This window comes from Coturnix japonica, unplaced genomic scaffold (genome assembly GCF_054131305.1).
Source record: "Coturnix japonica strain WE unplaced genomic scaffold, WE-NBRP24 Scf048, whole genome shotgun sequence".
In the NCBI taxonomy this organism is placed as follows: domain Eukaryota; kingdom Metazoa; phylum Chordata; class Aves; order Galliformes; family Phasianidae; genus Coturnix; species Coturnix japonica.
Genome location: NW_028188951.1, coordinates 1,532,861 through 1,547,024, shown reverse-complemented (window position 1 = coordinate 1,547,024; position 14,164 = coordinate 1,532,861). Strand labels below are relative to the sequence as shown.

The following is a 14,164-nucleotide window of genomic DNA, read 5'->3' as shown; positions in this document are numbered from 1 at the left end:
TTCTAGGTCTAAATAAGAAACGCTATGTAATACAGTCATTCCTGTGAAATCTCATTTTCTGAAGCCTCTTAGAAGCAGAGATAGTTCTCAGCAAACACACCAGCCTCTCATATGCTTTGAGCTGTGGGGGTGAGATAGACTTCAGCTCGGATGGAGAACTTTTAGGGATAATGCAAGACAAAATAGACCCTTTTCCGTAAGAGCCACAGAGGGAATCGTGTCCTGAGACTGAAGAGATTTCAGGTCTCTGAGCAGTCGCTCCCTAAAAGGAAATCTGTGGAAAGAGATCTGAAGTCTTCTGTATTGCAGTCCTGGAAGGTCACGAGGGAGCAGATTGTGTCTGTGGTTGTACCACACTGCTGGGCTCAGTGTGGTACTTGGGTTGGAATTGGGGCATTGCTGGGAGGGTAAAAAGGGAGAGGGAAGGAAAAAACTTGGAAAAACATAAGTGTAACCTTCAACTTAAGAGACTTATTGTGTGAATTAACAGATGTAAAGCAAACTTATCTGCTTATGCCTGGAGTTTATGGTATAAGCTCAGGGTCTTATGTTAAGGGGAGGAAGGGAGCAAACTCCTACAGCCAAATGCCCAGTCCAAGGTATCTTCCTCTTCTCAGTCTGATCTCTCTGCTGGCTTTGTGCCAGTCCCCAGCCTCAATCCTTTTCTCCTCCTAATGAAAAGCTTCATCTTTCCTTATGAAAGTTGAGTTGAGGAGCCCTGTGGTGGTGATTTCTGTCTTCAAGTGATGTCCTGGGATGAGGGCTCTTCATTTCTCTTGAAGACATTACTAGATACAAACTCATTAGTGCAAGTACCGTTACAAATTGGTGGGACTCTTGTGGTTTGACACCAATTAGGAGAGCGTGGTCATGCAACGCAGCCCTGCGTTTTGCTTTGCCATGAAGCACCAATCTTAAATAGAATTGAATAGAAAGAGGCATCTTAAATAGAAGTGAGGTGCTTAGCTTTTGTGTTTATTCTTTGCCTGTTGCCTTGTTGCATTGCTTACTTTTATGACAGCCTTGTGAGTCCTACCAGTGAGTCCTTCCCACGTGTCAGCAGTGATGGAAATGTAGAACATGCCCAACTCCTGGTTTTTGCATGGGGGGAAAGGGAAAAGCAGGAGGATGAATGCCAGTAGAAATGCCCACCCCAATCTACTTGCACCTAGGAAAAGCAAGAAAAAGGATGGGTCCTGCTGGGTTTACAGCATCAGTGTCTTGGCAGAACAACAGGATAACAATCAGAACCATAGAATGGTTGGAAGGGACCTCACAGCTCCCAGCCCCACCCTGCATGTGCTGGCTGCCCCCCAGCTCAGGCTGCCCAGGGCCCATCCATGGCAGCACCTCAGTGCCCTCTGAGTAAAGTATTTCCTTGCAATACCAAACCTTCTGTTACTTTAAAGCCATTCCCTGTGCCCTATTGCTATCAGACCCTGTAAAAAGTCAGTCTCCTGTTTGTTAGCTCCTGCTAAGCAGAGATGCTTTCTTTGCATCTATTCCATACAGAGCTTAGAATAGCATTGATGGAACTTTCTTCTGCAGTAGAAGTCATTCTTTTGGGAGCATTGCTCCAAGTATCAAACTGTGGGGTGGGGGGGGAAATATGGTTATTCCAGGGTTATTCTTGAGCATTTTAATAAGAGAAAATGTACAATATGGTGCAATGCAACATGTGTTCCATCAGGTTCTGAGGGTTTTGCCAGCAGGAATTTTTAGACCGAGCTCATTATGGCTGATAGATGGAAACAAGCTGTCATTACTTAAAAATAAATGAGAAATGGCTGATTTGATAAAAACTGAATTTATTCAAAATGGGCTGAGATAAACACACTTGAATTTATTCTTTATTTCTGCATTAGAATAATGATTTGGAGTTACACCAGTGAAATTTGGTTCAGATGAGATAAAAATTGGCCACCTGTCAAGGAATAAAGTATCTCAGGCTGCTCTGTGGTAGACTTAACTTTTTTTGAGCATAACAAAAGATGATAACCAAGACAGTGACTTGGAAGTATATCAACTGTGCAATTTCTAGGTAATAAAAGCTCGCAGTCAGGCCCCAGGTATGTTTGTGTCCCTGTCCCACGTGCTTGTGTGTCGTTGCATTGTAAAATCCTCTCATTTGGATGAAATACTTTAGGTACATATATACACACAGCTCTTTGGCTGTATTGAGTGTGATAAGGGTGCATTGAGAGGTGCAGATCTGGCACTGCACGAACCCCTCTCCTTTGATGGAAGATCCACCTGCGAAGTGGGAGTAGAAGTTGGATTTAAGGGTGTGTTTCTGGCCGTCTGCAATTCAGCTGTGTGTAGAGACACTGTAGCTGAGAAAACAACAAGGAAAGAGCCCTTTGCCCACAGTGGGATCATGAATACTGTGCTGGGGTTTGTGCTGTATGGTCTATAATTATGACACTCTAATTGCAAATTTCCTAAAAACTGTCATCTATTTAAATAGCACGTCAGCGAAGTTGAAGCAGGAGCACAGCTTCTCGAACAAACCCAGATTGCTAATGAAGCTAAACCGGTGTATGTTACCATTAATGAGCCGTCAGTCAATCATGCTGCTGCCCTTTCGATGGAGCACGCTCCTAACTGCTATAGCCTTACAGCGAGAGCTCCTCCTGTAACACAGCGGCTCTCCAAAGTTATCTGCTTCTTGTACAGAGCTCGGAGCTCTCTGCCCTCCCCTTTCATTAGTTTACATACGATTGATGGTGTTTATTTTCTCTCCTTCCTTCTCTCCATCCTGATTATTTTGGTTTCACGCTGTGGCGAGCAATTTCCTTTACAACTTAAGAAAGTTGAAAACGAGTTACTTAAGTATTCAGTGGTTCCCATAGCTGGCAGTGATTTGAAACCTGACATTAGATGCCATAAAACACCACCCCCACCCCCAGCAGCATCCCAGTCAAATCCTAAACCACCATTTCTGGTTTTCTCCTTCCAGGCATCGCTCCCATTGCATTACCGAGCGTTTCAGCAGCAGTGGAGAGAAACAGAAAAGTAAACTCTGGTCCTCAGAGTGGAGCCATTAGGTAAATACGCCGTGTTTTACATTCAGTGCTGTGATTTCATAAACATGGGTAACAAGCTGCACCAGATGCACAAATCAGAGATTGTTGTGGATGCAAACGTCCTTCTATGGGCACTGAATGGGTCGGTGATGACATTTGCATACATATAGCTCTTAATCTGGAATCGGGGGGCAATTTCCTTTTTGCGCTGATCAATTTGCCAAAGCGTGATCTCTTCAGTTCCTCGCACAGCCTTTTATTTACAGCTATTCCCATCTGCGTACGGCGTCTCTTTCAGCAGCCTTTCCCCGCGGCGCAGCCTATTATTTTAAGGAGGGTCGAACCCACCCGCTGCCATGCGGACGACAAGGCTGCGTGGCACAGCGCTGCTGCTGCTGGAAGACGCTGTTTTCCCCCCCTCGTGTCACACAGCCTGTGTCCTCCACGGGCTCCTCGCTTCCCGGAGGGATCTGTCGTAAGGAAGAGTAGCAAAAAAAGAATTTTTCAGCTGGCAGTTAATGAAGAGCACGATGAGTGTCACGGTCAGGAGCAGAAAGAAAAAGAGGATGATGTAAGTCACCAGGTCGGGCTTGTTGATCTCGCCTTCTTTTAGCACCCTGGCTGTCGACATGTAGAAGGCGGAGGAGCTGACGGGTCGCTGCGTGCTGCCCAGGTAGGGAGTGTTGGTCTGAAGGATGAGGTGAGCTTCGGTGGCACTGGTTGAGTTTAGCAATTCACTATACATGTTCTTGCTTAAATTTCCCCCACGGTCGAAGTAAAGAACGAGAGCACACACAGTCACTGTTTGGCATAGGGAAAGAAGAATATTCCCGCTTGTAAAATCCTGCCAGCGAGCCGCATTTTGCCTAAAAGTAAAACCAAATCACTCCCTCAGCCGTGCGAGGGGCTTTGCTCTTAAATCTCCGTGGCTCATGTTTACAGCATTCATCCACAGACATAAATCACAACCGGCGCGGGTACCTCGGTGCCGCTCCCGCCTGCGGGCACATGGAGCGCGCAGCCCTCGGACCGGGTCTGGGCTGCTCGGAGCCCTCGATGCCGTCCAGGGGGAGGGCACGGCGGCTCTCAAGGTGCTTTTCCTGAGTGGGATGGAGCCGGGGTTAAACGGGATCCGCGGAGAGAGGCGGCTGAAGCGTTGGCATCCCGCTGGGTTCTCAGTGTTGTCCCCTAGGATCCTGCCCCGCTGCGGGAATCCCAGTGCGTGAGTTGAGTTTCTTAATCCTGGTTAGCGATGCGTTGTGTAGATCTCATTCCAAGGCTGGGCTTGCTGCTTTCCAAGCATTTCTTTTCGCTTTGAGGAAAAAGAAAAAAAAAAAAAAAGAAAGAAAAAAGAAACAAAACACAACAAACCAATTGGGGAAATATATATATATCCAAGTTCCCTTTGTTTTAAAAAATAGAAATTGCAGAATTCCTCCCTGTTAATCGGAGGGGGGAGAGGATCTTTGGAAACCTCCCCTCTGCCCCTCAGCTCAGCTGCGCTGCGGAGCGGGACTGGGCAGGATTGTGCCGAACGGGACTTTGCCTTCTGCCGGAGCTCCAACGCAGCGTCACTCTGATGCCGGGAATGGAGGGAGCGCGGTGTGTCTGCCTGGTGCACCGCGCTGAGCGGCGAGAGATCCTCCGAGCAACCCCAGTGAGAGCCCCAGGCTGCGGGGAGAGGTTTGGAGCTGGGGGAGGGCAGCAGAGAATGGGACCGAAAGAAGGTGACGGCATCGAAACCTCGTTTTTCCTTCTTCTTCCCCCCCTCTACCCCTACCCCCCCCCCTCCCTCCCCAAATCTCTATTGTTAAAATTGATCTCTCCAGCACGGATAATGCCTTTTTGTTTCTTTTTTTTTTTTTTTTTTTTTCTTTCTTTCTTTCTTTCACACGGGCCCCGGCACCCTCTCCAGCCTGACAATTAGCATGTTAATTTTTTCCATCAAACTGCCTTTATGCCGCTATTAGCTGCTGGCTGCTCGCCAGCCTGCGCTCACCCCGTCGCATCTGATAAGCGCGGTTAATGCTTCCTTTTAACTCGCCCCAACTTAGGGAAGGGTGCAGAGGGGCAGGGAAGAGACGAGTCCGACGCTTTCTCCATCCCCGAGGTACCCATCCAAGCAAACATTAAAGCTGCTTATGATGAGCTATTGCAGCCGACGGTCCAGGGAGGTTAAGCATTTCAATTAGCATAATAAATGTTTCTGCTAAGAAAGATGGAATGAAAAGAGGAGAAATCCCCGTGTCAGGCAGATTTAAATCAAAGGAATTGAAGGCTCTGCTAGGAGGCAATGCCCTTGTGCAGCCTGTACCTATCTGCTGAGCTCCAGGTACCTGCTGAGCCCCTGTGCCCTCCTGGTGGCACAGCTGAAGGCTGCCGTCTGCTCACAGCTCCGTTCCCCATCCTCCTGCTCCCATCACCAGAACAGCCCCTACCTGCTCTTTGCCTCCGTGATTTGGGTCAAGATGTGAATTTGCAGGGTGATGTTCCTCTGAGGCTTTTGCTGGGTTTTATTTTCTTCCTTTCCTTCCCCCCCACCCCCCTATTCAGCCAAAGGAGCTGACTCTTCCCCGTGCCCTGGTTTACTTCCCCATCTTTAACCCCAGAACAGGGTGCCGCAGTGGCTCCTCCTGGGACCATTCCCCCTGCCCACAAAGCGGCTCTGGTTACCTGTATTTACTCTGTATGGGTTCAAAGAGCAGCGAGGAGAGGCAGGCAGCCAGCACAGGGGCTGGAAAAGTCAATAGAGCCATAAAAAAGCTGGTGCAGCTCCCAACTGTCCTACCTACGGTGTCTCCTTGCAGCCAGAGCAGCACTGAGCAGTGCAGGAAGTGGATGGTTGGAGGTCTGCGTGTCTTCCCAGCACCCTGCCCTCTTCCTCCCTGAACTTTGGTCGGCCTTAACCAAACTTTGCATCCTTTGTTTGTTTACTGTATTGGTTTTATTAATCCGGTAGGAAAAACAGAGAGGCAACCGGGGGCTGAGTGCTGTAAATAGCAAGGATTGTCTTCGTATTTCACGTCTTTCAGCCCAAAGCTCATTAAAATGGCTTCTCTGCAAACATTGCCAACCCCTCAAATAATGCTGCGATGGATGCACAGAAGTGTTGCATTGGAGGTGTCCCCAAGGCTGAAGGGACAACTTGAGCCTCCTCTTTCCACTCCTGCTGGTGTGGAACCAGAATGTTTTCCCTTTAGCTCCTACAAAATGTTATCTCACGCTCTTTCAGCATTTGTTTTCTGCCCAGGGGATACAATAGTTGAGTGCCATGGCTTCACATTCATGGCTTTGGGTTGAGAACCGTTGCTAATGGTCACGGTGTGAGCACTGGAATCAATCCTTGGGTGTTTTACAGCTGTCCTGGGTGCACGCAGGCTCTGGGGTGGGAAAAGCTGCCTGTCTGATATACAAAGGGATGAGAAGCCCTGGGAGTAGTAAATCAGATGTGTTTTTTGGCAGCATCGTATCCAGGGTTAATCTCAAAAAACCCAAATTGCTATAAATAACACTTTAATTGCAAAAAATGAGAGCTGATCCTTTCCCCTTGTTTTCCTTAATTTGGAAGCTCATTTAAAGTCCTCAGTTACTTGTAATTTTTCCTCACTAAGTTCTTCAGTAGCTTTGTTGTTATTATTTCTTTCCTTGTTTCCTTTTACTTTTCTTTAGGGTTTCCAGCATTTAATGACTTGCTTGGATGAAGTGGTAGTGTGTGCTGGAAACGGTGCTGCAAGGACACACGTGGAGCCTCCAGCAATGGCTGAGTTAGCAATGGAATGAACCTCTCAGTGCTGCAGCCTCCTGGCTCCCTCAGGATCTGGGTCAGTGTCACTATGGGGATGAGTCCAGAGAAGTCCTTGTTCTTCTGAGCGCCATTTGAGTCTTGTTTCTAAGCCATCCCATGGTTCTGTGGTGACTCTGGTGATTCTGGCCTCACCATGGTCCATTTTTGCCACGGTACAACCAATGCTGGTACAAACAGCCTGGAATTCAGTGCTTGGCCCTATCATCTAACAATCTCCCGGAGACATGGACCACAGCGTTTGCTTTAACAACTATCAGCCAAGCTGCAAACAAGCAGGATGCAAAACACAGTGAGTGACCAGTGCTTAGGGTTTGGTTGTGCAGCAGATTGCTGGTGCCTTTTCCCATTTCCAGCCTGGTAAATAATGCATGATCTATCTCTTACACGCTTACTCAACCCCTACCACGATAAAAATCAACCAAGGGAAATGAGAGTGGAAAGGAGCATTATCTTTCCCAGTAATGCAACCATTTACAATCTGTTACGATCTTTCTGCTGAGGAGTAAGTGGTGGTGGAGGGGTTTGTTTCTATTAGCAGACCAGAAACCATAAATCACGGGCTGTAGTTTTCCAGTGTCACGTACAAACAGCCTGAAAACCTTTAAAAAAATAAATAAAGAGGGAGAAAATAAAATACAGAGGTCATTTCCTTTTTTAAACGCTCTGAAGTAAAACACTTTGTGTGCGTGAGTATCAAATACCAAAGACCATATTTTCCAGTGCAGGATCTTAAAGCGAAGCAGCAGACACCTAAAAGAGAGGGTGCAGCCTTTGGTGCTTAAAAGCAGATCTGGATGCCTGAGGAAACTGGCCTGAGTGCAGACAAGTGTGGAAAATATTTTATTTCTTAAGAACGTGTTTGTCATGTATAAAACTGAGCTCTAACGTCGTGTTTCTTGGGGTCTGTTCTCGCCAGCTGAAACAGGAGCATCTAAAAAGCATCCAGAGAGGTCTGCAGATCTAATGGAAATGGGAGCTGCTGTGCATTTCCTCAGTGCTCTGCACATATCTGGTGGTGAGGAGCCTTTCAGTTGGCCAAGGCGCCATTCCAAGGAGGGAAGAAGCACGTTGCCCCTCTGCCAGCCCCTGCTCTCCCCTGTCTTGGTGTGGAATGAGAGGAGAATCATGAGGGAAGCTTTTCAGGTCATCACGGTGTGTCTGACTGGTGGAGCCTGTCTGTACTGTTATTGTTTCCTGTATAACATTCTGATGTTGGAAACTACTCCTATTCTACTTCGTCTGTCGGTGTCTGCTTTTCTCAGACAGGTGGGGTGGGTGGAGTTTCTTTTTCTTCTCAGATTATTGTTTCTTCTTTAAGTTTCAAGTTCTTGATTGTGGCACCAAGTAGTGTGGATGAACTGCTGAACACCCAGACCTGCCCGTGTGTTCTGTGCAACAAGGGGCAGGCTGGGCTCCCTGCACACAGAGCAATCTTGCTATCGGTCTAACCAGTGGCCTAGTCTGCAACCCGCTCCCCTGGGTAAGAAATGGCCTTGATGCTACACTGCAAGAATCCTGAGCATTTATCATGGAGGGTGGCAAGGTGCTTCAATGCAGTAAAATAAGAGCAAAGAACCAGCTAAAATAGGGTGAAAGTTTTCCCACATCCTTGTAGCATTCAATCTGAAATCTCTATCTCTGAAGCTGTTGGTACTTATCTGCAAGTCTGAGTTGAGAATCATGTAGCTGTGAGCCTGTTCCTCTAACATCTTTGCCCCAGATAGGAAGTCCTCTCTTCCAGGCACCAGCAGGGCTTGCTGCCTGCGTTCCTCCCTGCTTGTGTAATTGAGCAAAGCAAATGTATTCTGCAGGGTCAGCTGCTGATTATTGCTCCTGGTGTGAGCTAAGGCTGCTTACAGTGTCAGCACAGAAATACTGTTCACACAAACGGCACTAACTCTTGGGCCCTTGGGTACCTTTTGGTGGTAGGAATTAAATCAAGTGAAAGAGCAGCACATCACCCTTCTCAGGGTGGGCATAAATTTCAGAGGCTGAGCTAAACTTTAGTTTGGAAAGTGCCAGGTTGTGTCGCTGGCTATTGCTGGGAGGTGCACTTCTACCTATGACCCCCCAGAATTAAAGGAAAACCAATTGTGGAGTTCCTCAGCAAGCTGGGGAAGGGCGCTGATGTTTAATTGTTTGCTGCTTGGTAAAGAACAGTTTTATCATTTCTGTCTTATCATTAATAGCAACCTGACCCAACAGATCACACTGCTGGTGCTGTTCAGCTCAGAGTTCTTCTCAGTGCTAAAATAAAGTACAGAGAAAAGCAAAGCTCAGCCAGCAACATCTGCTGGAAGGGGAGCCACTTGTATCATCTTGGTTTACCTGTGAGCATGGCTGAGTTTTGTAGATCCCGACTTTTCATTCTCTCTGGTGACCCTTTGGCTCTCTGTCTCTCATTGCCTGGTGCAATTATCATTAATTAAGGCAAGGTTCCTGCCCAAAGCTGAGCAGCTCTAGCAGTGGATCATTGGATCAGTGGTCCACAGAGGGCAGAGGCTCCTCCACACAGCGCCCACTGTGGTTGGAAAAGCTCATTGAATAAATTGGGAAAGAAAATCTATCAGCCCGTGACAGGGATTATTTTAATAACCTAAAATCTTATTGCTTCTGGAACATCTGCTCTTTGGTGGAGCAAACAAATAGTTTTTAATTTCATTGCCTTAACTTCATGGAGATAAATTAGAGAAGTGCAATAACTGATATTATTTGGGATAACAGCATTATTTTTTTTCACATCGGTCACAAAAGGAAAACTGCAGGAAATACAAAGCCAAAGGAAACACCTTCAATCTCAGACCCTTGAAATATCTGCATCTTAATCTAGAACAGCTGGGAAAAGCAAACTTCACCTGACCTTTAAGTTTGCAGAAGAAAGCAGTTACCGAGTTACTCCTTTGGAGGTGACGCAGTGAGGTGGTGTTACTCAGTAATATTCCTTGTCTGTATAGAGGCTAATGTATTCCCATTGTATTTAATTAGTTTTGAACCTATGTGTGTGAGAAATGCAGTGCGGTGCTGTTATTAAAATTCATGCTTTATAATAATTAGCACAGTTTGTACAGGCTCTGAGAACTGCCAGCGAAAGGACTATTAACTTTGGTTAATGGTGGAACTGTCTCACCCGTGCTGTCATTTAACCCATTGCTGCGTTTTTAAGGGGAGAAAAGTTATGTTTGTTCTCGAAGGCTACATCAGGCCAGCCATTAATTACCAAAACTCATTAATTATAACAAATCGGCTGCTTTAAAATCTCCTTAACTGAGCTTTTGCGATGATCAGTAGGGAAATGGTGACAAACACAGGCAGGAACTGCCCTTTTTAAATTGCTGGTGTTTTATCTCTCATCGAATCCTTATCTGAAACTGAGAAAAATGACCAGTAAGGTTCAGAAACACATTCTTCAGAAGATCAAAGTCATAAAATTCTGCTAATTCCCTTCGAGACAGAAATAGGAATTACAGTTAAGAGTCTTCTCCTCGTGACTTCTTTTTTCTTTCATATTAAAACTCTCTAATTGTTCCCCAAATCTCCCATTGTATTCCACTGTAAACTTAATTTGCTGAGCTATCAGGAAAATCTCTTGGTTAAAAACTGCCTCTTGCAAGAGCAGCTGGAAAGCAGAAATGCTGAAGAACCACAGTGATGCCCCGATTCCTCATTGCTCCCAGCAAACATGCCTGGAGCCTTTGGTCTTGGTTGTTGGTAAACCTTGGCCTCGTCTTGTGGTTCAGGCCTCACTGCTGGGTGTTTACAGGCAGAATTTCAGCTGGGTTCTCTGAATTTCTTGAAAGCCCTTTTGCCTTGATTTGTTTTTGTCTCTTCTAGTGCCAGGTTATTCCTAGAGCAACTCTCATTGCTTTGCTTTGTCTCACGTTGCCATGTGGCTGCAATGTCACTAATCTGTGCGGTATCCACTCTCTGCCCTGCAGGTGTGCATCCCTTCTGACTAAGTTCCCCTGGAAGCAGTTTTACCTTTGGGTTTGTTCTTTTTGTTAAGAAGAATTTTGCCCTGCATCCATATTCTTAATGGCTATTTAGAGAGTGAAGTGTTTGGTTGTGCTTGAAAATAGCCCTGGGCACCTATTTGCCATGTGTAGGTGCATAAAGATGTGAGAAAAAACCACCATCTGGTGTCTCCAGGCTCAGATCCTCAGAAAATACACAGAATACTGAAAGGAAAAGAGTTTAGGCACATGCATTTCTTCTGATGATCTGTTCAACCCTTTGTGTCTCTCTCAGAGGTGTGCAAAGAAAGAATGCACAAAAGAATAGGGAGGGCCCGTGTGTGTCGTCTGCATGTGTTCTGCAGATGATAGTAGGGAAGGTCAGCAGGAAGAAAGGATTGCCTTCGAAAAAGTATTCCACCCTCTAATTTTTGAGCTCTTACATTGTAAAAGACGGAACTGATGACCTGGTGCCTAAATAGCATTGCCAACTCAAAGGCCATCGGTTCTAGGAACAATTTTGAGGCACTTTGAGCCATTTTTCCTTATTTTTCTTTCATCTTTTTGTAGTAAAATTTCAGATTTGATCTTTTGTTTCCAATATTGGCTCCAAGAGAGGATACTGATGCCTGGGATGGGAAATTAATAGAGTTATTATTCATTTCAATGGTGGCTCTTTAAATGTGGGGCAATGCTTTGATTCTGAGCCTGCTCTGTGATCATTTTCCTTTTTGTTAGACACTCCTTGATGCTGGGCCAATTCCCTGAGTTGCACGTTGTCAATCAGGTGATGATCCAAATGTTCGCCTACTTCTCCACCGTTTTCTTTCTCTCTGACTCCATCAGAAGCACATGACACATCCGTGGATCATGGGAGAGAGAGGCAGGTTTGCTCTCCTTTATTTCTCTGCTGGAGGGGAAAAAAAAAAGACTCTCAGCTGTATAATCATCTTCCTATAAAATAAATTACTTTATCTGTCTTAATACTGTCACTCTTCAGTCCTCCAGTGATCTACTTCTTCCATCTGTGTGCATAACTGAAATCTTCTCTCCACCTACTCTATGTACTTCCAAGTGTCAAAATCCAGCCTCAATCATTGCTGTCATCAGTCTCTCGTTCCTGATGGGATAGCAGGTGAAACATCACTGTTCCTCAGACCTCTATGGGTAATTTCTGTGCTCGCTTTGCAGAGTTGACGTAAACTATCAGATATATGACCTAAAAGAGTTTTGTTTTGTTTTGTGGGTTTGGTTTTTTTTGTCAGCTTTCTGCTCTTGAAGCAGGTGGGTACTTTTGTTGCTTTCTGGGTCTTGTTTCCATCATGAATCTTGCTGCATAATTTCAGGAGATAACCACATTACCCAAATCCTATGAAGGTTGACTTATTGCTTCGTATTGAGTAATTCTGCATGACTCACACTTTGTTCTCTGATATAATTTTTACGCTCGTTTGCAGAATATTGTTGAGACAATTGAGCTTGCTTACTGAAATCACCATCTTTTGTAACGAGACAGTACAATCACTTTCCTCTTTCACAAAGCCACTCCAAGAACAATGGGCCAACCCATAAATAACAACCATTTGTTTTGCTTAGAATATGGATTCTACTTTGCTAAATGAAATAACGGCAGGGAAAAGAAAGAAACCTTCTTAGAAGCTGTGCATCTTCCCAGATAAAATGTGACAACGTGCCTCTCCTGCTGAGCCGTGACCTACTTTGCTCACAAAATGCTCTCTCTACCTTCCCTCAAACATAAAGCTGTTGAAGCCCCAGGAATTCTTCACCTCGGGTGAGAAGCTGTGAAGCGTCAGTCCCCACTGAAGGATCCTCAATGGTTTTCCTGTCTGGCAGCACCGTGCTGCTTATCGCATCCTCTGCTTCTGCCTCTCTTCTCATGGTGTTGCTGTTGGGATGGGTTTTTATCTCAGCATACACCCCGTGGCTTTGGAGCTGGGTGAATTTTGCCATCTTGTGAGAGGTTTGGGTACTTTTCTTTTGGACTGGGTTTATTTTTGGTGAGCTCCATTTAAAATGTTTTGCTCTGCTGTAATCTTTGTTTTAATTCCTTAGTATCTTTTTTACGACTGAGAAGGAATCCTTTTCTTCTAGCTAATATATTATGTGCATCAGAACTTGGTAGTGTGCCTGTTCATGGAGAAACAGGAGTTGAGATCGAGCATCAACAGCTGTGGGAATGACCTACACCATATGGGACATACGGCATTACCCAGACTGTGTTACATAAGGAATAAAATCATGTTGCTTTGCTGAAGTATGCAAGGAGGGAGAACTAGAACATGATGACAAATGACTGCTCCCAGTGATAAAGGTCCTTAGATGGGGTTTTTTTGGCTTTACAACAAATGCATGCAATCTACTTGTTAAATTCAAGTTCATTGCATGGCAAAGGCAGCATGCCTTGGTTTGGTACTTGTCTTAGTTAAGCAGAGCAGCACTTAAATATAGAAGCTGAGTTTGTCCATCAGGTTTTGCATTTATGACTCAGAACTGAAGGTACCGATCGCAGCATGTAGACATTATCGCCCACTGGGTGATGCTCAGGCTCGTCATTTGGGGCAGATTATTAGATTTTAATGCCACAAAGCATCACTACAGTCAGAAGGTAAATAAAGATTTGTTAGATAGGAAAATTGATCCTGATTGTTTAGCCAAAAAGAAGTCTGGAAGATGATACTATACAACCAGTGTATGTGCTTATGGGTGTTGTGCTGCACCTTGGAGGTCTGCCTGCAAGAGCTGATGGCCCCAACCTCTTGCTAACCCAAGGCAAACCTTTAAATGCTGGGGAATTAACAACAAACCAGAAGGAAAATAGTTGATTCTTTAGGTCTTGCTTTCTTTTAGCTATGACTGGTACCTTTCAGGATGACAATTGCATTAAACAACTGCTAATGTCATGCAAAAGGCTGGATGTCATCACCTGTGACACTCAGGAGGTTAGATCACAGCTCCTTTCCTCTGCCAGGGGAAGTCTTTGAACCATCTCGTCTCATCTTATGCCTCACATTTGCTGATATCATGTAACGAGGTATGTACTCTATCCACTCTACATTTCTGACTTAATTCTTTATCAGCACCGTCTCTCTTATTCCCAGAGAGCTGAGCAGAGCTGAGTGGAGCCCCTTCCCCTCTGCACAGGGAGTTCCAGTGCCTGCCTTGGCACTAGGGGAAATGCTAATGGTGTCAAACATAATACATTAGCAAGACAGCTTGCATGCATGATGATTGAAGGACCTCAGTGTAATTGACAAGCTGCCTCTGGGAGCTGATCCCGTGTGTAATTTTCTCCCTAAATTTGGAACTTCCAGATGCACTGAATGGCCTTATTGCACGTTTTTTGGCTTGATGTTTGGGTACCA

At 45.4% G+C, this 14,164-nt stretch overlaps 1 protein-coding gene and 1 long non-coding RNA gene across 4 annotated transcripts; one reads left to right on the top strand and one right to left on the bottom strand.

The window, feature by feature from the left end:
* Positions 1-1,788: 1,788 nt before the first annotated feature.
* SMIM32 (small integral membrane protein 32) lies at positions 1,789-4,272 on the bottom strand. Of its 2 annotated transcripts, none has more exons than XM_085532122.1 (2): positions 4,008-4,272; positions 1,789-3,827 (listed from the first exon to the last, which is right to left on the bottom strand). In XM_085532122.1, exon 2 carries the CDS (start codon positions 3,769-3,771, stop codon positions 3,451-3,453), a length of 321 nt encoding a protein of 106 aa, XP_085388248.1. In that variant the 5' UTR covers positions 3,772-3,827; positions 4,008-4,272; the 3' UTR covers positions 1,789-3,450. The 2 variants fall into 2 exon arrangements, with proteins under 2 accessions (XP_085388248.1, XP_085388247.1); XM_085532121.1 differs by having other exon boundaries at positions 1,789-3,892; positions 4,008-4,188.
* A 340-nt stretch (positions 4,273-4,612) lies between these two features.
* On the top strand, positions 4,613-9,887 carry LOC116654039 (uncharacterized). 2 transcript variants are annotated; one of them, XR_004308862.2, is made up of 3 exons: positions 4,613-4,753; positions 6,696-7,120; positions 7,748-9,887. It is a non-coding gene; the product is annotated as an uncharacterized LOC116654039 (long non-coding RNA). The 2 variants fall into 2 exon arrangements; XR_014940707.1 differs by lacking the exon at positions 7,748-9,887 and having other exon boundaries at positions 6,696-7,465.
* The last annotated feature ends 4,277 nt before the right edge of the window (positions 9,888-14,164 follow it).

Excerpts from the sequence above, each read along its gene's own strand:
- SMIM32 (XM_085532121.1), bottom strand. The coding sequence starts at position 4,036 with ATGTGCCCGCAGGCGGGAGCGGCACCGAG. Across the intron at positions 3,893-4,007 it reads CAGGCGGGAGCGGCACCGAG|GCAAAATGCGGCTCGCTGGC; the intron begins GTACCCGCGCCG and ends TTTTACTTTTAG.